This window comes from Pseudophryne corroboree, chromosome 8 (assembly GCF_028390025.1).
Source record: "Pseudophryne corroboree isolate aPseCor3 chromosome 8, aPseCor3.hap2, whole genome shotgun sequence".
Taxonomy (NCBI): domain Eukaryota; kingdom Metazoa; phylum Chordata; class Amphibia; order Anura; family Myobatrachidae; genus Pseudophryne; species Pseudophryne corroboree.
Window position 1 is genome coordinate 234,237,653 of NC_086451.1, and position 27,100 is coordinate 234,264,752.

Below are 27,100 nucleotides of genomic sequence, written 5' to 3' on the forward strand. Positions count from 1 at the left end.
TGTGGCGAAAATATGTTGCGTGGTGTGAGGCCAGGAAGGCCCCACGAAGAAATTTCAACTCGGTCGATTCCTGCATTTCCTGCAAACAGGAGTGTCTATGGGCCTCAAATTGGGGTCCATTAAGGTTCAAATTTCGGCCCTGTCGATTTTTCTTCCAGAAAGAATTGGCTTCAGTTCCTGAAGTCCAGAAGTTTGTCAAGGGAGTATTGCATATACAACCCCCTTTTGTGCCTCCAGTGGCACTGTGGGATCTCAACGTAGTTCTGGGATTCCTCAAAACACATTGGTTTAAAACCAGTCAAATCTGTGGATTTGAAGCATCTCACATGAAAAGTGAACATGCTCTTGGACCTGGCCTGGACCAGGCGAGTGTCAAATTGGTGGTTTTTTTTCTCAAAAAAGCCCATATCTGTTTGTCCATTCGGACAGGGCAGAGCTGCGGACTCATCCCCAGTTCTCTCCCTAAGGTGGTGTCAGTGTTTCACCTGAACCAGCTTATTGTGGTGTCTTGCGCCTACTAGGGACTTGGAGGACTCCAAGTTGCTAGATGTGGTCAGGGCAGTGAAAATATAGGTTCCAGGACGGCTGGAGTCAGGAAAACTGACTTGCTGTTATCCTGTATGCACCCAACAAACTGGGTGCTCTTGCTTCTAAGCAGACTTTTGCTAGTTGGATGTGTAATACAATTCAGCTTGCACATTCTGTGGCAGGCCTGCCACAGCCAAAATATGTAAATGCCCATTCCACAAGGAAGGTGGGCTCATCTTGGGCGGCTGCCCGAGGGGTCTCGGCTTTACAACTTTGCCGAGCGGCTATTTAGTCAGGGGCAAACACGTTTGTAAAATCCTACAAATTTGATAACCTGGCTAAGGAGGACCTGGAGTTCTCTCATTCGGTGCTGCAGAGTCATCCGCACTCTCCCGCCCGTTTGGGAGCTTTGGTATAATCCCCATGGTCCTTTCAGGAACCCCAGCATCCACTAGGACGATAGAGAAAATAAGAATTTACTTACCGATAATTCTATTTCTCGGAGTCCGTAGTGGATGCTGGGCGCCCATCCCAAGTGCGGATTATCTGCAATACTTGTACATAGTTACAAAAATCGGGTTATTATTGTTGTGAGCCATCTTTCAGAGGCTCCGCTGTTATCATACTGTTAACTGGGTTCAGATCACAGGTTGTACAGTGTGATTGGTGTGGCTGGTATGAGTCTTACCCGGGATTCATAAATCCTTCCTTATTGTGTACGCTCGTCCGGGCACAGTATCCTAACTGAGGCTTGGAGGAGGGTCATAGGGGGAGGAGCCAGTGCACACCACCTGATCCTAAAGCTTTACTTTTTGTGCCCTGTCTCCTGCGGAGCCGCTATTCCCCATGGTCCTTTCAGGAACCCCAGCATCCACTACGGACTCCGAGAAATAGAATTATCGGTAAGTAAATTCTTATTTTTATTGAAAAGCAGCTATTAGGGACATAACTCAGTTAGTCCCTGTATATATATAGCGCTCTGGTGTGTGCTGGCATACTCTTACTCTGTCCCCCCAAAGGGCTTTTTGTGGGTCCTGTCCTCTGTTTGAGCATTCCCTGTGTGTGTGGAGTGTGTCGGTACGGCTGTGTCGACATGTTTGAGGAGGATAATGATGTGGAGGGGGAGCAGATGCCTTTAGCAGGGATGTCACCCCCTGGGGGGCAGACACCTGAGTGGATGAGTTTATGGCAGGAAATGAGTGCACGTATAGACTCCTTACATAAAAAATTTGACGACATGCCGACTGTGGGACAGCCGAGTCTTCAGCTTGTGCCTGTCCAGGTGTCTCAAAAGTCATCAGGGGCTCTGAAACGCCCGCTATCTCAGATGGCACAAGTCGATGTCGACACGGATACTGACACCAGTGTCGACGACGATGAGTCAAATTTAATGCCCGTTAAGGCCATTCACTGCATGATTGAGGCAATGAAAGAGGTGTTAAATATTTCTGATTTACATCCAGGTACCACAAAAAAGGGTATTATGTTTGGGGAGAAAAAACTACCTGTAGTTTTTCCCCCGTCAGATGAATTAAATGAAGTGTGTGAAGAAGCGTGGGCTTCCCCTGATAAGAAATTGGTAATTCCTAAGAAGATACTAATGGCGTTCCCTTTCCCGCCAGAGGATAGGTTACGTTGGGAAACACCCCCTAGGGTGGATAAAGCGCTCACACGTTTGTCTAAAAAGGTGGCACTACCGTCCCAGGATACGGCCGCCCTTAAGGAACCTGCTGATAGAAAGCAGGAGGCGATCCTGAAGTCTGTATATACACACTCAGGCATTATACTTAGACCAGCTATTGCGTCAGCATGGATGTGCAGTGCTGCCGCTGCGTGGTCAGATAAACTGTCAGAAAATATTGACACATTAGACAGAGACACGATTCTGCTAACAATTGACCATATCAAAGACTCAGTCTTATACATGAGAGATGCACAGAGGGAAATCTGCCGGCTGGCATCTAAAGTAAGTGCATTGTCCATCTCTGCTGGGAGATGCTTTTGGACTCGCCAGTGGACTGGAGATGCAGATTCCAAAAGGCACATGGAAGTTTTGCCTTATAAAGGGGAGGAATTATTTGGGGATGGTCTCTCCGACCTAGTTTCCACAGCAACGTCTGGGAAGTCAGCATTTTTACCCCATGTCCCCTCACAGCCTAAGAAGGCTCCATTTTATCAGGTTCAGTCCTTTCGGACCCAGAAAAACAAGCGGGGAAAAGGAGGGTCTTTTCTGTCTAGAGGCAGAGGTAGGGGAAAAAGGCTGCAGCAAACAGCAGGTTCCCAGGAACAAAAGTCCTCCCCCGCTTCCTCTTCCAAGTCCGCCGCATGACGGTGGGGCTCCACAGGCGGAGCCAGGTACGGTGGGGGCCCGCCTCATGAATTTCAGTGATCAGTGGGCTCGCTCACAGGTGGATCCCTGGATCCTTCAAATAGTATCTCAGGGATACAAGCTGGAATTCGAGGCGGCTCCACCCCACCGGTTCCTAAAATCTGCCTTGCCGATTGCTCCCTCAGACAGGGAGGCGGTGCTAGCAGCGATTCACAAGCTGTATTCCCAGCAGGTGATAATCAGGGTACCCCTACTTCAACAAGGCCGGGGTTACTATTCCACACTATTTGTGGTGCCGAAACCGGACGGTTCGGTGAGACCCATTTTAAATTTGAAATCCTTGAACACATACATAAAAAAATTCAAGTTCAAGATGGAATCGCTCAGGGCGGTTATTGCAAGCCTGGACGAGGGGGATTACATGGTATCCCTGGACATCAAGGATGCTTACCGGCATGTCCCCATTTACCATCCTCACCAGGAGTACCTCAGATTTGTGGTACAGGATTGCCATTACCAATTCCAGACGCTGCCGTTTGGACTGTCCACGGCACCGAGGGTATTTACCAAGGTTATGGCGGAAATGATGATACTCCTTCGAAAAAAGGGAGTTTTAATTATCCCATACTTGGACGATCTCCTAATAAAGGCACGATCCAAGGAACAGTTGTTAGTGGGAGTAGCACTATCTCAGGAAGTGCTGCGCCAGCACGGCTGGATTCTGAATATCCCAAAGTCACAGCTGGTCCCCACGACACGTCTAATGTTCCTGGGAATGATTCTGGACACAGTCCAGAAAAAAGTGTTTCTCCCGGAGGAGAAAGCCAGGGAGTTGTCTTCTCTAGTCAGAGACCTCCTAAAACCAAAACAGGTATCGGTGCATCACTGCACGCGGGTCCTGGGAAAGATGGTAGCTTCTTACGAAGCAATTCCATTCGGCAGGTTCCATGCCAGAATTTTTCAGTGGGACCTGTTGGACAAGTGGTCCGGATCGCATCTTCAGATGCATCGTTTGATAACCCTGTCCCCAAGAACCAGGGTGTCTCTTCTGTGGTGGCTGCAGAGTGCTCATCTTCTGGAGTGCCGCAGATTCGGCATACAGGACTGGGTCCTGGTGACCACGGATGCCGGCCTACGAGGCTGGGGGGCAGTCACAAAGGGAAGAAACTTCCAAGGACTATGGTCAAGTCAGGAGACTTCCCTACACATAATTATTCTGGAACTAAGGGCCATTTACAATGCCCTAAGTCAAGCAAAATCCCTGCTCCTACACCAGCCGGTGCTGATCCAGTCAGACAACATCACGGCAGTCGCCCATGTGAATCGACAGGGCGGCACAAGAAGCAGGATGGCAATGGCAGAAGCCACAAGAATTCTCCGATGGGCGGAGAATCATGTACTAGCACTGTCAGCAGTGTTCATCCCGGGAGTGGACAACTGGGAAGCAGACTTTCTCAGCAGGCACGACCTCCACCCGGGAGAGTGGGGACTTCATCCAGAAGTCTTCCAAATGATTGTAAATCAATGGGGTCGTCCACAGGTGGACATGATGGCGTCCCGCCTAAACAAAAAACTAGAGAGGTATTGCGCCTGGTCAAGAGACCCTCAGCCGATAGCTGTGGACGCTCTAGTGACACCGTGGGTGTACCGGTCAGTTTATGTGTTCCCTCCTCTACCTCTCATACCAAAGGTATTGAGAATAATAAGAAAGCGAGGAGTAAACACAATTCTCGTGGTTCCGGATTGGCCAAGAAGAGCGTGGTACCCGGAACTTCAAGAGATGATCTCAGAGGACCCGTGGTCTCTGCCGCTCAGACAAGACCTGCTACAGCAGGGGCCCTGTCTGTTCCAAGACTTACCGCGGCTGCGTTTGACGGCATGGCGGTTGAACGCCGGATCCTGAAGGAAAAGGGCATTCCGGAGGAAGTCATTCCTACGCTTATTAAAGCCAGGAAAGAGGTCACAGCAACTCATTATCACCGCATATGGCGGAAGTATGTTGCATGGTGTGAGGCCGAAAAGGCCCCAACGGAGGAATTTCAACTAGGTCGATTTCTGCATTTCCTGCAAGCAGGAGTAAATATGGGCCTAAAACTGGGCTCCATTAAGGTACAGATCTCGGCTCTGTCGATTTTCTTTCAAAAAGAACTAGCTTCAGTACCTGAAGTTCAGACATTTGTTAAAGGAGTGCTGCATATTCAGCCCCCGTTTGTGCCCCCTGTGGCACCTTGGGATCTCAACGTGGTGTTGAGTTTCTTACAATCACATTGGTTTGAACCACTAAAAACCGTGGATCTGAAATATCTCACGTGGAAGGTGGTTATGTTATTGGCCTTGGCTTCTGCCAGGCGAGTATCAGAATTGGCGGCTTTGTCCTGTAAAAGCCCTTATCTGATTTTCCATATGGATAGGGCAGAATTGAGGACTCGTCCCCAGTTTCTCCCAAAGGTGGTGTCAGCGTTTCACCTGAACCAGCCTATTGTGGTGCCTGCGGCTACTAGGGACTTGGAGGACTCCAAGTTGCTAGACGTTGTCAGGGCACTGAAAATATATGTTTCCAGAACGGCTAGAGTCAGAAAATCTGACTCGCTGTTTATCCTATATGCACCCAACAAGCTGGGTGCTCCTGCTTCTAAGCAGACTATTGCTCGTTGGATTTGTAATACAATTCAGCTTGCACATTCTGTGGCAGGCCTGCCACAGCCAAAATCTGTAAATGCCCATTCCACAAGGAAGGTGGGCTCATCTTGGGCGGCTGCCCGAGGGGTCTCGGCTTTACAACTTTGCAGAGCTGCTACTTGGTCAGGGGCAAACACATTTGCAAAATTCTATAAATTTGATACCCTGGCTGAGGAGGACCTGGAGTTCTCTCATTCGGTGTTGCAGAGTCATCCGCACTCTCCCGCCCGTTTGGGAGCTTTGGTATAATCCCCATGGTCCTTACGGAGTTCCCAGCATCCACTAGGACGTCAGAGAAAATAAGAATTTACTCACCGGTAATTCTATTTCTCGTAGTCCGTAGTGGATGCTGGGCGCCCATCCCAAGTGCGGTTTATCTGCAATACTTGTACATAGTTACTGTTAACTAAATCGGGTTATTGTTGAGCCATCTGTTGAGAGGCTCTGTTGTTTCATACTGTTAACTGGGTTTCATATCACGAGTTGTACGGTGTGATTGGTGTGGCTGGTATGAGTCTTACCCGGGATTCAAAATCCTTCCTTATTGTGTACGCTCGTCCGGGCACAGTATCCTAACTGAGGCTTGGAGGAGGGTCATAGTGGGAGGAGCCAGTGCACACCAGGTAGTCTAAGATCTTTCTAGAGTGCCCAGCCTCCTTCGGAGCCCGCTATTCCCCATGGTCCTTACGGAGTTCCCAGCATCCACTACGGACTACGAGAAATAGAATTACCGGTGAGTAAATTCTTATTTACACCTTGTTTGCTATATTTATATATTATTTCTCTTACGTCCTAGAGGATGCTGGGGACTCCGTAAGGACCATGGGGGTATAGACGGCTCCGCAGGAGACATGGGCACTGTAAAGCTTTAGAATGGGTGTGCACTGGCTCCTCCCTCTATGCCCCTCCTCCAGACCTCAGTTAGGACTGTGCCCAGTGGAGACTGGATGCACTGCAGGGGAGCTCTCCTGAGTTTCTCTGAAAAAGCTTTTGTTAGGTTTATTATTTTCAGGGAGCACTGCTGGCAACAGGCTCCCTGCTTCGTGGGACTGAGGGGAGAGAAGCAGACCTACTTAAATGATAGGCTCTGCTTCTTAGGCTACTGGACACCATTAGCTCCAGAGGGAGTCGGAACGCAGGTCTCACCCTCGCCGTTCGTCCCGGAGCCGCGCCGCCGTCCTCCTCATAGAGCCGGAAGATAGAAGCCGGGTGAGTATAAGAAGAAAGAAGACTTCAAAGGTGGCAGAAGACTTAAGATCTTCATGAGGTAACGCGCCGGGGTAACGCTGCGCGCCATTGCTCCCAGCTCTCACACACAGGCGCCACAGTAAGGGTGCAGGGCGCAGGAGGGGCGCCGTGGGCAGCATAAATATACCTCAAATAAGACTGGCAGAGTACTTATATATACTGCGGAGGCTGTATTATTCCAAATCCCCCGCCAGTATAAAGATTTAGAGCGGGACCGAAGCCCGCCGTCGGGGTGCGGAGCTTGATCCTCTAGCACTAACCAGCGCCATTTTTTTCTCCTCAGCATGCTGCAGAGAAGCTGCCCCGGACTCTCCCCTGCTGTTTGCTAGTACAGGGGGCCAAAACGAGTGGGGGGCACATTATTTGGCGATACGTTTGGTGTTTTACACATATATATACAAAAAGCGCTGACAGACTGGGTTTTTTTTATCTCAGTGTATAGTGGCGCTGGGTGTGTGCTGGCATTCTCTCTCTCTGTCTCTCCTAAGGGCCTTATTGTGGGTCAGTCCCCATAATATTAGGTATCCCAGTGAGTGTGGGGGTGTCGGCACGTGTGTCGACATGTCTGAGGTGGAAGGCTCATCTAGGAAGGAGGCAGAGCAGATGATTGTGGTGTCGGCGGCGCCGACACCTGATTGGATGGATATGTGGAATGTTTAAAATGCTAATGTGAATTATTACACAAAAAGCAGGAAGTCAATCCATAGCTTGACTGTCACAGGGCCCTTCGGGGTCTCAGAAACGTCCCCTTTCCAAGGTGGTAGACACGGATACCGACACGGATTCCGACTCCAGTGTCGACTATGATGATGCTAGGTTGCACCCAAGGGTGGCCAAGAGTATTAAATATATATTGTTGCAATAAAAGATGTTTTGCATATCACTGAGGACCCCTCTGTCTCTGACACGAGGGTCTGCTTGTTAGGGAAAGAAACCTGAGGTAACTTTCCCCCATCTCACGAGCTGAACGCCCTATTTGAAATTGCTTGGGAAACTCCAGATAAGAAACTGCAGATTCCCTAGAGAATTATTATGGCCTATCCCCTCCCAGGACAGGTTACGGTGGGAATCCTCACCCACGATGGACAAGGCTTTAACGTGCTTGTCAAAAAAGGTGGCGCTACCATCCCCTGATATGGCAGCCCTCAAGGATCCTGCTGATCGGAGACAGGAAACTACCATACGGGTGCCCTACTAAGGCCGGCAGTAACGTCGGCATGGGTGGGTAGCGCAGTTGCAGCGTGGGCAGATATCTTGTCATCTGACTTTGACACCCTAGATAAAGATGCCATTTTGTCGGCCTTGGGTCACATTAAGACGCGGCGTTATATATGGGAGAAGCTGCAAGAGATATTGGGCTGTTGGGTTCAAGAGCCAATGCCATGGCAATTTCTGCTAGACGGTCCCTGTGGACCCGCAAATGGACAGGTGATGCTGATTCAAAAATATGGAGACTTTGCCTTACAAAGGTGAAGTTTTATTTGGGGAGGGCCTCGTGGTTCTGGTTACCACAGCTACAGCGGGTAAATCTTCTTTTTTGCCTTATGTTCCCCCACAGCAAAAGAAAACCCCTCAATATCAGATGCAGTCCTTTCGGTCTCATAAGTTCAGAAAGGATCGGGGCTCTTCCTTCCTCGGTAGAGGGAAAAGAGCGCCTGCTACGGCTAGTTCCCAGGAACAAAAGTCCTCCCCGTCCTCTACAAAATCCACTGCATGACGCTGGGGCTCCGCTGAGGGAGTCCGCGCCGGTGGGGGCACGTCTTCGATTCTTCAGCCAAGTCTGGGTTCAGTCGGACTTGGATCCTTGGACGGTAGACATTGTGTCCCAGGGATACAAACTGGAATTCGAAGATGTGCCTCCTCACCGATTTTTCAAATCGGCCTTGCCAGTTTCCTCCCCAGAGAGGGATATAGTGACAGCTGCCATACAGCAGCTGTATCATCAGCAAGTGATTATCAAGGTTCCCCTGCAACAACAGGGGAAGGGATTTTATTCAAGCCTCTTTGTGGTCCCGAAACCGGATGGCTCGGTCAGACCCATTCTGAATCTAAAATCCCTGAACCTGTATCTGAAAAGGTTCAAATTCAAGAGGGAATCTCTCCGGGCAGTGATTTCCAGCCTGGAAGTGGGGGATTTTATGGTGTCGCTAGACATAAAGGATGCATACCTTCATGTTCCCATATATCCTCCTTATCAGGAGTACCTGAGATTCGCTGTACAGGATTGTCATTACCAATTTCATACGTTGCCGTTTGGGCTTTCCACGGCCCCGAGGATTTTCACCAAGGTAATGGCGGAAAGGATGGTGCTCCTGCGCAAGCAAGGGTCACAATTATCCCGTATTTGGACGATCTCCTGATAAAGGCGAGTTCAAGGAAAAAATTGTTACTAAGCGTATCTCTCTCCCTGAGAATACTACAACAACACGGCTAGATCCTGAATCTACCAAAGTCACACTTGGTTCCAACGACTCGACTGTCGTTTTTGGGCATGATTCCGGACATAGAAAACAAAAGGTCTTTCTCCCAGAGGAAAAAGCCCAAGTACTCCAGAACATGATCAGAGACCTGTTAAAGCCAAAAAGAGTGTCAGTCCGTCAATGCACTCAGGTATTAGGAAAGATGGTGACGGCCTACGAGACTATTCCATTCGGCAGGTTCCATGCAAGGACTTTTCAGTGGGACCTTCTGGACAAGTGGTCAGGGTCGCACATGCATGGGAAGATTGCCCTGTCCCCCTGGGCCAGGGTCTATCTCCTGTGGGAGGCTCCAGAGTACTCACCTTCTAGAGGTTCGTAGATTCAGCATTCAAGATTCGGTTCTTGTGACCACGGACGCGAGCCTCCGAGGATGGGGAGCAGTCACACAGGGAAACGGTTTTCAGAGAATATGGTCAAGCCAAGAGGCTTGTCTACACATCAATGTGCTGGAATTGAGGGCCATTTACAACGGCCTCAAATAGGCGGAGAATCTTCTTCGTAACCTACCTGTTCCGATACAGTCCGACAACGTCACAGCCGTGGCGCATGTAAACCGCCAAGGCGGGACAGGGAGCTGAGCAACAATGGCAGAAGCCACCAGGATTCTTCGCCGGGCGTAAAATCATGTAAGCGCTTTGACAGCTGTCTTCATTCCAGGAGTGGACAACTGGAAAGCAGACTTCCGCAGCAGACACGATCTCCATCCAGGAGAGTGGGGACTTCATCAGGAAGTCTTTGCAGAGGTGACAAGTCGTTGGGGACTTCCTCAAATAGACATGATGGCTTCACGCCTCAACAGGAAGATTCGGACGTATTGTTCCAGGTCGAGGGACCCTCAGGCAGCGGCGGGGGACGCCCTGGTGACGCCGTGGGTATTTCAGTCGGTCTATGTGTTCCCTCCACTTCCTCTCATCTCAAAATATTGAGAATTATTAGACGAACAGGAGTGCAGACAATACTCATTGTTCCAGATTGGCCTCTAAGGGCCTAGTATGCAGATCTTCAGGGACGGCTCTCAGAAGATCCGTGGCCCCTTCGTCTCAGGGAGGACATGCTTCTACAGGGGCCCTGCGTGTTCCAAGACTTACACGGTTACGTTTGACGGCATGGCGGTTGAACACCAAATCCTAGCTAAAAAGAGTGTTCATCCCTACTCTTATTAAAGCTAAAGCCAAGGCGGCACAAGGAGCAGGGTGGCGATGGCGGAAGCCATCAGAATTCTTCGATGGGCGGAGAATCACGTACGAGCACTGTCAGCAGTGTTCATTCCGGGAGTGGACAACTGGGAAGCAGACTTCCTCAGCAGGCACGACCTCCACCCGGGAGAGTGGGGACTTCATCAAGAAGTCTTCGAGCAGATTGCAGGTCGGTGGGAACTGCCACAGGTGGACATGATGGCATCCCGCCTCAACAAAAAGCTACAGAGGTATTGCGCCAGGTCAAGAGACCCTCAGGCGATAGCTGTAGACGCACTAGTGACACCGTGGGTGTTCCAGTCGGTTTATGTGTTTCCTCCTATTCCTCTAATACCCAAGGTGCTGAGAATCATAAGAAAAAGAGGAGTGAGAACAATACTCATTGTTCCGGATTGGCCAAGAAGGACTTGGTATCCAGAGCTGCAAGAAATGCTCACAGAGGACCCATGGCCTCTACCTCTAAGACCGGATCTGCTCCAACAGGGGCCCTGTCTGTTCCAAGACTTACCGCGGCTGCGTTTGACGGCATGGCGGTTGAACGCCGGATCCTAGCAGAAAAAGGCATTCCGGATGAGGTTATTCCTACGCTGATAAAGGCTAGGAAGGAAGTGACGGCTAAACATTATCACCGTATATGGCGAAAATATGTTGCTTGGGTGAGGCCAGGAATGCCCCTACAGAGGAATTCCAGCTGGGCCGTTTCCTTCACTTCCTACAGTCGGGAGTGACTTTGGGCCTAAAATTGGGGTCCATTAAGGTCCAGATTTTGGCCCTATCCATTTTCTTTCAAAAAGAACTGGCTTCTCTTCCTGAAGTTCAGACGTTTGTAAAGGGAGTGCTGCATATTCAGCCCCCATTTGTGCCTCCTGTGGCACCTTGGGATCTTAACGTGGTGTTGAGTTTCCTGAAATCACACTGGTTTGAGCCACCTAAAACCGTGGAGTTAAAATTTCTCACGTGGAAGGTGGTCATGCTGTTAGCATTGGCTTCAGCTAGGCGTGTGTCAGAATTGGCGGCTTTGTCACATAAAAGCCCCTATCTGGTTTTTCATATGGACAGGGCGGAATTGCGGACCCGTCCGCAATTTCTGCCAAAAGTGGTGTCATCTTTTCATATGAACCAACCTATTGTGGTGCCTGTGGCTACTCGTGACTTGGAGGATTCCGAGTTGCTAGATGTGGTCAGGGCTTTGAAGGTTTATGTGGCCAGAACGGCGAGAGTCAGGAAAACTGAGTCACTGTTTATCCTGTATGGACCCAACAAGCTGGGTGCTCCTGCTTCAAAGCAAACTATTGCTCGCTGGATCTGTAACACGATTCAGCAGGCTCATTCTGCGGCTGGATTGCCACTACCAAAATCAGTGAAAGCCCATTCCACAAGGAAGGTGGGCTCTTCTTGGGCGGCTGCCCGAGGGGTCTCGGCATTACAGCTTTGCCGAGCAGCAACTTGGTCGGGTTCAAACACTTTTCAAAGTTCTACAAGTTTGATACCCTGGCTGAGGAGGACCTTGTGTTTGCTCATTCGGTGCTGCAGAGTCATCCGCACTCTCCCGCCCGTTTGGGAGCTTTGGTATAATCCCCATGGTCCTTACGGAGTCCCCAGCACCCACTAGGACGTTAGAGAAAATAAGATTTTACTTACCGGTAAATCTATTTCTCGTAGTCCGTAGTGGATGCTGGGCGCCCGTCCCAAGTGCGGACTTCTTCTGCAATACTTGTATATAGTTATTGCTTAAATAAGGGTTATGTTGGTTGCATCAGGGTTTATCTGATGCTCTGTTGTTGTTTATACTGTTAACTGGGTAAGTTTATCACGAGTTATTTGGTGTGGCTGGTATGAGTCTTACCCTGGATTCCAAAATCCTTTCCTTGTACTGTCGGCTCTTCCGGGCACAGTTTCCTTAACTGAAGTCTGGAGGAGGGACATAGAGGGAGGAGCCAGTGCACACCAGTATCCTAATTCTTTCTTAAAGTGCCCTGTCTCCTGCGGAGCCCGTCTATTCCCCATGGTCCTTACGGAGTCCCCAGCATCCACTACGGACTACGAGAAATAGATTTACCGGTAAGTAAAATCTTATTTTCTCTGACGTCCTAGTGGATGCTGGGAACTCCGTAAGGACCATGGGGAATAGCGGCTCCGCAGGAGACTGGGCACAAAAGTAAAGCTTTAGGACTACCTGGTGTGCACTGGCTCCTCCCCCTATGACCCTCCTCCAAGCCTCAGTTAGATTTTTGTGCCCGGCCGAGAAGGTTGCACACTAGGGGCTCTCCTGAGCTTCTTAGTGAAAGTTTAGTTTTAGGTTTTTTATTTTCAGTGAGACCTGCTGGCAACAGGCTCACTGCATCGAGGGACTAAGGGGAGAAGAAGCGAACCTGCCTGCTTGCAGCCAGCTAGGGCTTCTTAGGCTACTGGACACCATTAGCTCCAGAGGGACCGAACACAGGCCCAGCCTCGGAGTCCGGTCCCAGAGCCGCGCCGCCGGCCCCCTTACAGAGCCAGAAGCAAGAAGAGGTCCGGAAAAATCGGCGGCAGAAGACATCAGTCTTCAACAAGGTAGCGCACAGCACTGCAGCTGTGCGCCATTGCTCCTCACACTCCGGTCACTGAGGGTGCAGGGCGCTAGGGGGGGGCGCCCTGAGCAGCAATGTAAAACACCTTGGCTGGCGAAAATACACCACATATAACCCCCAGGGCTATATGGATGTATTTTAACCCCTGCCAGAATTCACCAAAAAGCGGGAGAAAAGGCCGCCGAGAAGGGGGCGGAGCCTATCTCCTCAGCACACGGGCGCCATTTTCCATCACAGCTCCGCTGGAAGGACGTCTCCCTGACTCTCCCCTGCAGTCCTGCACTACAGAAAAGGGTAAAAAAGAGAGGGGGGGCACTAATTTGGCGCAGTTTTGATAATAACTGCAGCTATAAAGGGAAAAGCACGTTATATAGTGGTATTCCTGTCTATATATAGCGCTCTGGTGTGTGCTGGCATACTCTCCCTCTGTCTCCCCAAAGGGCTAGTGGGGTCCTGTTCTCTATCAGAGCATTCCCTGTGTGTGTGCGGTGTGTCGGTACGATTGTGTCGACATGTTTAAGGAGGAAAATGAGATGGAGGCGGAGCAATTGCCTATAATAGAGTTGTCACCCCCTAGGGAGTCGACACCTGAGTGGATGAGCTTATGGAAGGAATTGCGTGACAATGTCAGCTCTTTACGAAAGACAGTTGACGATATGAGACAGCCGGCTACTCAGCTTGTGCCTGTCCAGGGGTCTCAAACGCCATCAGGGGCTCTAAAACGCCCGTTACCTCAGATGGCAGACACAGACACGGATACTGACTCCAGTGTCGACGATGATGAGACAAATGTGACTTCCAGTAGGGCCACACGTTACATGATTGAGGCAATGAAAATGTTTTGCATATTTCTGATAATACAAGTACCACTAAAAAGGGTATTATGTTTGGTGAGAAAAAACTACCTGTAGTTTTTCCTGTATCCGAGGAATTAAATGAAGCGTGTGATGAGGCGTGGGTTTCCCCCGATAAAAAACTGATAATTCCTAAAAGGTTATTGGCATCATACCCTTTCCCGCCAGAGGATAGGGCACGTTGGGAAACACCCCCTAGGGTGGATAAAGCGCTCACACGCTTGTCTAAACAGGTGGCACTACCCTCTCCTGATACGGCCGCCCTAAAGGAACCTGCCGACAGAAAGCAGGAGAATATCCTAAAATGTATATACACTCACACGGGTGTTATACTGCGACCGGCAATCGCCTCAGCCTGGATGTGCAGTGCTGGGGTGGCGTGGTCGGATTCCCTGACTGAAAATATTGATACCCTAGATAGGGACAGTATATTACTGACTATAGAGCATTTAAAAGATGCATTTTTATATATGCGTGATGCGCAGAGGGATATTTGCCGACTGGCATCAAGAGTTAGCGTGCTGTCCATTTCTGCAAGAAGAGGGTTATGGACGCAGCAGTGGTCAGGTGATGCGGATTCCAAAAGGCACATGGAAGTATTGCCTTATAAGGGGGAGGAGTTATTTGGGGTAGGTCTATCAGACCTGGTAGCCACGGCAACTGCTGGAAAATCCACATTTTTACCCCAGGTAGCCTCTCAACATAAGAAGACGCCATATTTTCAGGCGCAGTCCTTTCGGCCCCATAAGGGCAAGCGGGCAAAAGGCTCCTCATTTCTGCCCCGTGGCAGAGGGAGAGGAAAAAGGCTGCAGCACACAGCCAATTCCCTGGAACAGAAACCCCCTGCCGCCTCCGCAAAGTCCTCAGCATGACGCTGGAGCTTTACAAGCGGACTCAGGCACGGTGGGGGCCCGTCTCAAGAAGTTCAGCGCGCAGTGGGCCCACTCGCAAGTGGACCCCTGGATCCTTCAGGTGGTATCTCAGGGGTACAAATTGGAATTCGAGACGTCTCCCCCTCGCCGTTTCCTAAAGTCTGCTTTACCGACGTCTCCCTCAGACAGGGAGGCAGTATTGCAAGCCATTCACAAGCTGTATTCCCAGCAGGTGATAATCAAGGTACCCCTCCTGCAACAGGGAAAGGGGTATTATTCCACACTGTTTGTGGTACCGAAGCCGGACGGCTCGGTGAGACCAATTTTAAATCTAAAATCCTTGAACACTTACATACAGAGGTTCAAATTCAAGATGGAGTCACTCAGAGCAGTGATTGCAAACCTGGAAGAAGGTGATTATATGGTGTCTCTGGACATCAAAGATGCTTACCTACATGTCCCAATTTACCCTTCTCACCAAGGGTACCTCAGGTTTGTGGTACAGAATTGTCACTATCAGTTTCAGACGCTGCCGTTTGGCTTGTCCACGGCACCCCGGGTCTTTACCAAGGTAATGGCCGAAATGATGATACTCCTTCGAAGGAAGGGAGTTTTAGTTATCCCTTACTTGGACGATCTCCTGATAAGGGCAAGATCCAGGGAACAGTTGGAAGTCGGGGTAGCACTATCTCAGATAGTGTTGCGGCAGCACGGTTGGATTCTCAATATTCTAAAATCGCAGCTGATCCCGACGACACGCCTTCTATTCCTAGGGATGATCCTGGACACAGTCCAGAAAAAGGTTTTTCTCCCGGAGGAGAAAGCCAGGGAGTTATCCGAGCTAGTCAGAAATCTCCTAAAACCAGGCCAAGTCTCAGTGCATCAATGCACAAGGGTCCTGGGAAAAATGGTGGCTTCCTACGAAGCAATCCCATTCGGCAGATTCCACGCAAGAACCTTCCAGTGGGATCTGCTAGACAAATGGTCCGGGTCGCATCTTCAGATGCATCAGCGGATAATCTTGTCACCAAAGACAAGGGTGTCTCTCCTGTGGTGGTTGCAGAGTGCTCATCTTCTAGAGTAAATATCCTGGAGCTAAGGGCCATCTACAATGCTCTAAGCCTAGCAAGACCTCTGCTTCAAGGTCAGCCGGTGCTGATCCAGTCAGACAACATCACGGCAGTCGCCCACGTAATCAGACAGGGCGGCACAAGAAGCAGGAGGGCAATGGCAGAAGCTGCAAGGATTCTTCGCTGGGCGGAAAATCATGTGATAGCACTGTCAGCAGTGTTCATTCCGGGAGTGGACAACTGGGAAGCAGACTTCCTCAGCAGGCACGACCTCCACCCGGGAGAGTGGGGACTTCATCCAGAAGTCTTCCACATGATTGTGAACCGTTGGGAAAAACCAAAGGTGGACATGATGGCGTCCCGCCTCAACAAAAAACTAGACAGGTATTGCGCCAGGTCAAGGGACCCTCAGGCAATAGCTGTGGACGCTCTGTTAACACCATGGGTGTACCAGTCAGTGTATGTGTTCCCTCCTCTGCCTCTCATACCCAAGGTACTGAGAATTATAAGACGGAGAGGAGTAAGAACTATACTCGTGGCTCCGGATTGGCCAAGAAGGACTTGGTACCCGGAACTTCAAGAGATGCTCACAGAGGACCCGTGGCCTCTACCTCTAAGAAGGGACCTGCTCCAGCAGGGACCCTGTCTGTTCCAAGACTTACCGCGGCTGCGTTTGACGGCATGGCGGTTGAACGCCGGATCCTGAAGGAAAAAGGCATTCCGGATGAAGTCATCCCTACCCTGATCAAAGCCAGGAAGGATGTAACCGCACAACATTATCACCGTATTTGGCGTAAATATGTTGCGTGGTGCGAGGCCAGGAAGGCCCCTACAGAGGAATTTCAACTGGGTCGTTTCCTGCATTTCCTGCAAACAGGACTGTCTATGGGCCTAAAATTAGGGTCCATTAAGGTTCAAATTTCGGCCCTGTCGATTTTCTTCCAGAAAGAACTGGCTTCAGTTCCTGAAGTTCAGACGTTTGTCAAGGGGGTACTGCATATACAGCCTCCTTTTGTGCCTCCAGTGGCACCTTGGGATCTCAATGTAGTTTTGGGGTTCCTAAAATCACATTGGTTTGAACCACTCACCACTGTGGACTTAAAATATCTCACATGGAAAGTGGTAATGCTGTTGGCCCTGGCTTCGGCCAGGCGTGTGTCAGAATTGGCGGCTTTATCCTATAAAAGCCCTTACCTAATTTTTCATACGGACAGGGCAGAATTGAGGACTCGTCCTCAATTTCTCCCTAAGGTTGTTTCAGCGTTTCACCTGAACCAGCCTATTGTGGTACCTGCGGCTACTAGGGACTTGGAGGACTCCAAGTTGCTGGATGTAGTCAGGGCCCTGAAAATATATGTTTCCAGGACAGCTGGAGTCAGAAAATCTGACTCGCTGTTTATCCTGTATGCACCCAACAAGCTGGGTGCTCCTGCTTCTAAGCAGACTATTGCTCGTTGGATTTGTAGTACAATTCAGCTTGCACATTCTGTGGCAGGCCTGCCACAGCCTAAATCTGTAAAAGCCCATTCCACAAGGAAGGTGGGCTCATCTTGGGCGGCTGCCCGAGGGGTCTCGGCTTTACAACTTTGCCGAGCAGCTACTTGGTCAGGGGCAAACACGTTTGCTAATTTCTACAAATTTGATACCCTGGCTGAGGAGGACCTGGAGTTCTCTCATTCGGTGCTGCAGAGTCATCCGCACTCTCCCGCCCGTTTGGGAGCTTGTCTGCAATACTTGTACATAGTTGCTGTTACAAAAATCGGGTTTTTGTTGTTGTGAGCCATCTTTTCAGAGGCTCCGCTGTTATCTGAACCCAGTTAACAGCATGATCACAGGTTGTACGGTGTGATTGGTGTGGCTGGTATGAGTCTTACCCGGGATTCAAAATCCTTCCTTATTGTGTACGCTCGTCCGGGCACAGTATCCTAACTGAGGCTTGGAGGAGGGTCATAGGGGGAGGAGCCAGTGCACACCAGGTAGTCCTAAAGCTTTACTTTTGTGCCCAGTCTCCTGCGGAGCCGCTATTCCCCATGGTCCTTACGGAGTTCCCAGCATCCACTACGGACTACGAGAAATAGAATTATCGGTAAGTAAATTCTTATTTTTTTTAATCATTTTTAATTGTGTATTATCTATAAACCGGACGGTTTACGTGTATTAATGTTGTGTTCACATTTTTTTTATATATATAAATTTGTTGTCAAAGTAGTAGTGCTGTCTCATTGTTTTATTCAGTAATTGCCATATCAAGCAGTCATTCTACTGTGCAGGGATTTTTTTTTAATTACAGCAGGTCAGTCAAAGATTAATTGAGACATAAGCATGTGTTTTCGGCTTAATTTACATAACTTTGCATTCAAGAAAGCACTCTCTTCCACCCACTCGCAGGATGATGCAAATAGTGAGGATCCGTCCCGAGATTCTGAGAACTCAATCAAGATGGACTACCCAGGAGATGTGACTGCTGGAGGCTCATTTTTCACACCTCCCTGTGTCACACCCACCAAAAAGGTATTGCTAACTGGCAGAGTAGTTCTATAGATCCATAGGAAAAGAAAATAGATGCATGGTTTAGTGGGTGTGTTACAAATCCAACTGTATGAATAAGCGTTTTTCTCTGACGTCCTAGTGGATGCTGGGAACTCCGTAAGGACCATGGGGAATAGACGGGCTCCGCAGGAGACTGGGCACTCTAAGAAAGAATTAGGACTACTGGTGTGCACTGGCTCCTCCCTCTATGCCCCTCCTCCAGACCTCAGTTAGAATCTGTGCCCGGCTCGAGCTGGTTGCACACTAAGGGGCTCTCCTGAGCTCCTAGTAAAGAAAGTATTTATTAGGTTTTTTATTTTCAGTGAGATCTGCTGGCAACAGACTCACTGCTACGAGGGACTTAGGGGAGAGAAGTGAACCTACCTGCTTGCAGCTAGCTTGGGCTTCTAGGCTACTGGACACCATTAGCTCCAGAGGGATCGAACACAGGCCCAGCCTCGGTCGCCCGGAGCCGCGCCGCCGTTCCCCTTGCAGAGCCAGAAGACGGAAGATTCCGAGGAGAAAATCGGCGGCTGAAGACTCCAGTCTTCATTAAGGTAGCGCACAGCACTGCAGCTGTGCGCCATTGCTCCCCATGCACACCACATACTCCGGTCACTGATGGGTGCAGGGGGGGGGGGGGGGGGGGCGCCCTGGGCTGCAATTAGATTACCTTAAAAATGGCAAAAAACGCATAATATAGTCTAATAAACTATATATGTGTAAAAATCCCCTGCCATAATATTAATAAAAGAGCGGGAAAAGTCTGCCGTGAAAGGGGCGGGGCTATCTCCCTCAGCACACTGGCGCCATTTTCTCTTCACAGTTCCGCTGGAAGACAGCTCCCCAGGCTCTCCCCTGCAGTTTCCAAGCTCAATAGGGTAAAAAAAGAGAGGGGGGGCACTAAATTTAGGCGCAATACTGTGTATTATAGCTGCTATAAGGAAAATCACTTTGTGTAGTGTAAATCCCTGTGTTATATAGCGCTGTGTTGTGTGCTGGCATACTCTCTCTCTGTCTCCCCAAAGGACTTTGTGGGGTCCTGTCCTCAGTCAGAGCATTCCCTGTGTGTGTGCGGTGTGTCGGTACGGCTGTGTCGACATGTTTGATGAGGCTTATGTGGAGGCGGAGCAGGTGCCGATAAATGTGATGCCACCCCCTGCGGGGTCGACACCAGAGTGGATGGATATGTGGAAGGTATTAACCGACCGTGTCAACTCCTTACATAAAAGGTTTGATGACATAACAGCTGTGGGACAGCCGGCTTCTCAGCCAGTGCCTGCCCAGGCGTCTCAAAGGCCATCAGGGGCTCAAAAACGCCCGCTACCTCAGATGGCAGACACAGATGTCGACACGGAGTCTGACTCCAGTGTCGACGACGACGAGACTAATGTACATTCCACTAAGGCTATCCGTTGCATGATTACGGCAATGAAAAATGTGTTGCACATTTCTGACATTAACCCAGGTACCACTAAAAAGGGTATTATGTTTGGGGAGAAAAAGCAACCAGTGGTTTTTCCCCCTTCAGATGAGTTAAATGAAGTGTGTGAAGAAGCGTGGGCATCCCCTGATAAAAAAAATTAGTGATTTCTAAAAAGTTACTAATGGCGTACCCTTTCCCGCCAGAGGACAGGGTACGTTGGAAGACATCCCCGAGGGTGGATAAAGCGCTCACACGCTTGTCAAAAAAGGTGGCGCTACCGTCTCAGGATACGGCCGCCTTAAAGGAGCCTGCGGATAGAAAGCAGGAGGCTATCCTGAAGTCTGTATATACACACTCGGGTACTATACTGAGACCTGCTATTGCTTCAGCATGGATGTGCAGTGCTGCAGCAGCGTGGTCTGATTCCCTGTCTGATAATATTGATTCCCTTGACAGGGACAATATATTGCTAACTATAGAGCATATTAAAGACGTAGTCTTATACATGAGAGATGCACAGAGGGATATTTGCCGGCTGGCATCTAGAATAAATGCAATGTCCATTTCTGCCAGGAGAGTATTATGGACTCGGCAGTGGACAGGTGATGCGGATTCTAAAAGGCACATGGAGGTTTTGCCTTACAAGGGTGAGGAATTGTTTGGGGATGGTCTCTCGGACCTCGTTTCCACAGCGACAGCTGGGAAGTCGACATTTTTACCCCAGGTTCCCTCACAGCCAAAGAAAGCACCGTATTATCAGGTACAGTCCTTTCGGCCCCAGAAAGGCAAGTGGGTTAAAGGCGCGTCCTTTCTGCCCAGAGGCAGGGGTAGAGGGAAAAAGCTGCACCATACAGCCAGTTCCCAAGAACAGAAATCCTCCCCTGCTTCCACTAAATCCACCGCATGACGCTGGGGCTCCACTGGTGGAGCCAGGTGCGGTGGGGGCCCGTCTCCGGAACTTCAGCGACCGGTGGGTTCGCTCACAGGTGGATCCCTGGGTTCTCCAAGTGGTATCTCAGGGATACAAGCTGGAATTCGAGACGTCTCCCCCTTGCCGTTACCTCAAATCAGCCTTGCCAGCTACTCCCCCGGACAGGGAGGTGGTGCTGGCGGCAATTCACAAGCTGTTCCTCCAGCAGGTGATAATAAAAGTTCCCCTCCTTCAACAGGGACGGGGTTACTATTCCGTTCGGTGAGACCCATTCTAAATTTAAAATCCTTGAACACTTATATAAGAAGGTTCAAGTTTAAAATGGAATCGCTCAGGGCGGTTATTGCAAGCCTGGAAGAAGGGGATTACATGGTATCACTGGACATCAAGGATGCATACCTGCATGTCCCCATTTACCCACCTCACCAGGTGTACCTCCGATTTGTGGTACAAGACTGCCATTACCAATTCCAGACGTTGCCGTTTGGTCTGTCCACGGCACCGAGGGTATTTACCAAGGTAATGGCCGAAATGATGATACTCCTTCGAAAGAAGGTAATTCTAATTATCCCATACTTGGACGATCTCCTTATAAAGGCGAGGTCCAGGGAGCAGTTGTTGGTCGGAGTAGCACTATCTCAGGAAGTGCTACAACAGCACGGCTGGATTCTGAATATTCCAAAGTCGCAGCTGGTTCCTACGACGCGTCTGCTGTTCCTGGGTATGATTCTGGACACAGAACAGAAGAAGGTGTTTCTCCCGGAGAAGGCCAAGGAGTTGTCATCTCTGGTCACCAAAACAGGTGTCGATGCATCACTGCACGCGAGTCCTGGGAAAGATGGTAGCTTCTTACGAGGCAATTCCATTCGGCAGGTTCCATGCAAGGATCTTTCAGTGGGATCTGTTAGACAAGTGGTTCGCATCGCATCTTCAGATGCATCGGCTGATCACCCTGTCCCCGAGGGCCAGGGGGTGTCTCTGCTGTGGTGGATGCAGAGTGCTCATCTTCTAGAGGGCCGCAGATTCGGCATACAGGACTGGGTCCTGGTGACCACGGATGCAAGCCTCCGAGGTTGGGGGGCAGTCACGCAGGGAAGAAACTTCCAAGGACAATGGTCGAGTCAGGAGGCTTCCCTACACATAAATATTCTGGAACTAAGGGCCATTTACAATGCCCTAAGTCAGGCAAGACCCCTGCTTCAAAACCAGCCGGTGCTGATTCAGTCAGACAACATCACGGCGGTCGCCCATGTAAACCGACAGGGCGGCACAAGAAGCAGGATGGCGATGGCAGAAGCCACAAGGATTCTCCGATGGGCGGAAAATCACGTGATAGCACTGTCAGCAGTGTTCATTCCGGGAGTGGACAACTGGGAAGCAGACTTCCTCAGCAGGCACGACCTCCACCCGGGAGAGTGGGGACTTCATCCAGAAATCTTCCAACTGATTGTAAACCGTTGGGAAAGGCCACAGGTGGACATGATGATGGTGTCCCGCCTAAACAAAAAGCTAAAAAGATATTGCGCCAGGTCAAGGGACCCTCAGGCGCAGTCGGTGTACCAGTCTGTTTACGTGTTCCCTCCTCTTCCTCTCATACCAAAGGTGCTGAGGATAATAAGAAAGAGAGGAGTAAGAACTATACTCATCGTTCCGGATTGGCCAAGAAGGACTTGGTACCCGGAACTACAAGAAATGATCTCAGAGGACCCTTGGCCTCTGCCTCTCAGACTGGACCTGCTACAGCAGGGGCCCTGTCTGTTCCAAGACTTACTGCGGCTGCGTTTGACGGCATGGCGGGTGAACGCCAGATCCTGATGGAAAAGGGCATTCCGGATGAAGTCATTCCTACGCTGATAAAAGCTAGGAAAGATGTGACAGCAAAGCATTATCACCGCATATGGCGAAAATATGTTGCTTGGTGTGAGGCTATGAAGGCCCCCACAGAAGAATTTCAGCTGGGTCGATTTCTGCACTTCCTACAGTCAGGAGTGACTCTGGGCCTAAAATTGGGATCCATTAAAGTCCAGATTTTGGCCCTGTCTATTTTCTTTCAAAAAGAACTGGCTTCACTGCCTGAAGTTCAGACGTTTGTTAAGGGAGTGCTGCATATTCAGCCTCCTTTTGTGCCCCCAGTGGCACCTTGGGATCTCAACGTTGTGTTGGATTTCCTAAAATCACATTGGTTTGAGCCACTTCAGACCGTGGAATTAAAATATCTCACGTGGAAAGTGGTCATGCTTTTGGCCTTGGCTTCGGCTAGGCGGGTGTCAGAATTGGCGGCTTTGTCCTGTAAAAGCCCCCATCTGATTTTCCATATGGACAGAGCAGAATTGAGGACGCGTCCCCAATTCCTCCCTAAGGTGGTATCAGCGTTTCATTTGAACCAACCTATTGTGGTGCCTGCGGCTACTCGGGACTTGGAGGCCTCCAAGTTGTTGGACGTAGTCCGGGCCCTGAAAATATATGTTTCCAGGACGGCTAGAGTCAGAAAGACTGACTTGCTGTTTATCCTGCATGCACCCAACAAGCTGGGTGCTCCTGCTTCTAAGCAGACTATTGCTCGCTGGATCTGCTCCACGATTCAACTTGCACATTCTGCGGCTGGACTGCCGCATCCTAAATCAGTCAACGCCCATTCCACGAGGAAGGTGGGCTCTTCTTGGGCGGCTGCCCGAGGGGTCTCGGCTTTACAACTTTGCCGAGCTGCTACCTGGTCGGGATCAAACACGTTTGCAAAATTCTACAAGTTTGATACCCTGGCTGAGGAGGACCTTGAGTTTGCTCATTCGGTGCTGCAGAGTCATCCGCACTCTCCCGCCCGTTTGGGAGCTTTGGTATAATCCCCATGGTCCTTACGGAGTTCCCAGCATCCACTAGGACGTCGGAGAAAATAAGAATTTACTCACCGGTAATTCTATTTCTCGTAGTCCGTAGTGGATGCTGGGCGCCCATCCCAAGTGCGGATTGTCTGCAATACTTGTATATAGTTATTGCCTAACTAAAGGGTTATTGTTATGAGCCATCTGTTCGTGAGGCTCAGTTATTATTCATACTGTTAACTGGGTATAGTATCACGAGTTATACGGTGTGATTGGTGTGGCTGGTATGAGTCTTACCCGGGATTCCAAATCCTTTCCTTATTGTGTCCGCTCTTCCGGGCACAGTTTCCCTAACTGAGGTCTGGAGGGGGGGCATAGAGGGAGGAGCCAGTGCACACCAGTAGTCCTAATTCTTTCTTAGAGTGCCCAGTCTCCTGCGGAGCCCGTCTATTCCCCATGGTCCTTACGGAGTTCCCAGCATCCACTACGGACTACGAGAAATAGAATTACCGGTGAGTAAATTCTTATTTTCTCCTTCATCCACTAGGGGCCACTGGAGTGCAGATACAATGGAGGATATAGTAGGCAGTAACTGGGAGCTGGCACATTAAATTTATAACCATGTGACTAGCTCCTCCCCTACTATGTCCTTCCTCCAAGCCAGTCTTATTTTAGTGCCCAAGGGAGCTGGGTCACTCTTGGGTTTTCTCTTGGAATTTTTTTTCTCTTCTCTTCTGTCTTCACAGACTGGCATCTCTGCCTCTGCCAGTCTGCACCGCGGGAAGCTGTCGGCGGGGTTCCATCGCAACCTCGTGCGGTTCGGGATGGGCCCCGGCTGAAGGAGACACTGAGCTCTCCAGAGCTGGCCAGACACCGCTGCGTGTGGCGCATGTCGGGGCCGCTCCGTCGGCAGAAGATTCCGGTAGCACGGCAGCGGTATCAGTGTCCGGGCACCTCTGCGTGCGGCGTGTGTCGGGGCCACTCCATCAGGATCTGCAAACGGTGAGTACAATCTCTCCCCCTCCACAAGCCATGTTATGCAATGTCTCAGTGCACTGTAAACTTCAGACGCGCCTTAACTATTTTAAAATCGGTGCCATTGAGGGGGGAAGGGGGGTCGAAGCCCTGGGCAGCATATGTGACCTCTATAAGTAACTGGCAAGAGTGGACATAGTACCAGGGCACTGTCCGGACCCCCGCCAGTATAATAATTTATTTGAAAAGAGCGGGTCTGAAGCGCGCCATTACGGGGGCGGAGCTTAGCCCTCACAGCACACAACCCGGCACCATTTTCTCTTCACAAGGCTGCAGAAACATTGGTTCTTCCTCACACTGCTGCATAAGTATCAGGGTGAAAAACGGGGGGTGGGGGGTCACAGTTATTTTGGTGCATTTATATGTTAATTATAAAAGCGCCGCAGGTCTGCTGGGGCATTTTCTGTGGTGTTTCAGACCGGGATTGAGCGCTGGGGTTTGAGCTGGCAATAACTCCCTCTGTATCTCTCTGACAGGCTTTACTGTGGGTCTGTCCCCTATAGGCCCAGTGTGTCTGGGTGTGTTGTGTGCGCGTGTGTCGGCATGTCTGAGGCGGAGTGCTCTTCCCAGGAGGAGACTATGTTAGGGACACAAACGGCTGTGGGAGTGACCCTGTCGGCACCGCCGACACCTGATTGGGTGAATGTTTTGAGTGCATTGAATGCAAATGTGGATCTGATAAATAAGAGATTGGATAAATCTGAGTCTCAGAACCAGGCATGGAAGAAATCCGTAGAGGATGTGTTGTTACAAGTCCAGACCCCCTCGGGGTCACAAAAACGTTAATTTGCCCAGCTGGCAGACACGGATACCGACACGGACACTGACTCAAGTGTCGACTATAGTGATGCCAGATTAGATCCAAAACTGGCAAAGAGCATTCAGTACATGATTGTGGCAATAAAAGACATATTATATATCACTGAGGACCCTACTGTTCCTGATACTAGGGTCCAAAGGAAAGAAACCTGAGGTAACGTTTCCTCCCTCTCATGAACTGAACACGCTTTGTGAAAAGGTTTGGGAAAATTCTGACAAAAAGTTTCAGATTCCCAAAAGGATTCCAGTGGCGTATCCGTTTCCCTCTGGGGATAGGGAAAAATGGGAGTCACCCCCCATTGTGGACAAAGCTCTATCACGGCTGTCCAAAAAGGTGGCTCTTCCGTCCCCTGACACGGCAACCCTAAAGGTTCCTGTGGATCGTAGGCAGGAAAATACATTGAAATCCATTTATGTCACCACGGGTACGCTACTCAGACCAGCCATTGCATCTGCGTGGATGAGTAGTGCTATCGAAAAATGGGCAGATAATTTGTCATCTGAAATAGATACCCTGGATAGGGATAGCGTTCTTTTGACACTAGGTTATATCAGGGACGCTGCAGTCTACCTAAAGGAAGCTGCGAGGGATATTGGCCTCGTGGGATCAAGGGTCAATGCCATGGCAGTCTCAGCTAGGAGAGCATTGTGGATTCATCAATGGAATGCTGACTCTAAGAAAGCTATGGAGTCTCTACCGTATAAAGGTGGTGTATTGTTTGTGACAGCCTCGCTGACTTGGTATCTACGCCTACGCGGGTAAGTAATTTTTACCTTATGTGCCTGCACCACAAAAGAAAGCACACCACTATCAGATGCACTCCTTTCGGCCCAATAAATACAGAAAAGGCCAAGGGTCTTCCTTCCTTGCTTCTAGAGGAAAGGGAAAAGGTAAACGATCACCGGCCGTGGCCGGTTCCCAGGAGCAGAAGTCCTCCCCGGCTTCTGCCAAATCCACCGCATGAAGCTGGGGCTCCTCTGCACCGATGGGGGCACGTCTCAGACTCTTCAGTCAGTGCTGGGCTCGTTCGACCCTGGACCCATGGGTTTTAGAAATAGTGTCCCAGGGGTACAAACTGGAGTTTCAAGACGTTCCCCCTCGCCGATTTTTCAAATCGGCCTTGCCAGTTTCTATTCCGGACAGGGAGGTGGTATGCGCCGCAATACAAAAATTGTGTCGCAATCAAGTTATTGTCAGGGTTCCCCCGTCGCAACAGGGAGAAGGCTTTTATTCGAGCCTGTTTGTGGTCCCGAAGCCAGACGGCTCAGTCAGACCAATCCTGAACCTCAAATCCCTCAATTTCTACCTGAGAAAATTCAAATTCAAGATGGAATCTCTCCGGGCAGTGATCTCCAGTCTGGAGGAGGGGGATTTTATGGTGTCGGTAGACATAAAGGATGCCTACTTACATGTTCCCATTTATCCTCCACATCAGGCTTACCTGAGGTTTGCAGTTCAGGATTGTCATTACCAATTTCAGACGTTACCGTTTGGTCTGTCCACGGCTCCGAGGGTTTTTACCAAAGTACAAACAAGGAGTCACAATTATCCCGTACTTGGACGATCTCTTGATAAAGGCGAGATCCAGGGACCAATTACTGCAGAACATTACACTCTCCTTGACAATTTTGCAGCATCATGGTTGGCTCCTAAACTTGCCAAAATCACAGTTGGTTCCGACGAGACGGCTGTCGTTTTTGGGAATGATTATGGA

General features: G+C 50.0%; 1 protein-coding gene across 1 annotated transcript in view; it reads left to right on the forward strand.

Moving 5' to 3' along the window:
- KIF4A (kinesin family member 4A) overlaps window positions 1-27,100 on the forward strand; it is a 579,230-nt gene that overhangs the window by 543,534 nt on the left and 8,596 nt on the right. Inside the window, exon 30 of the mRNA XM_063937105.1 lies at window positions 18,215-18,337. Within this exon, the coding sequence (XP_063793175.1) occupies window positions 18,215-18,337 (123 nt within the window). The remainder of the gene's footprint in view (window positions 1-18,214; window positions 18,338-27,100) is intronic.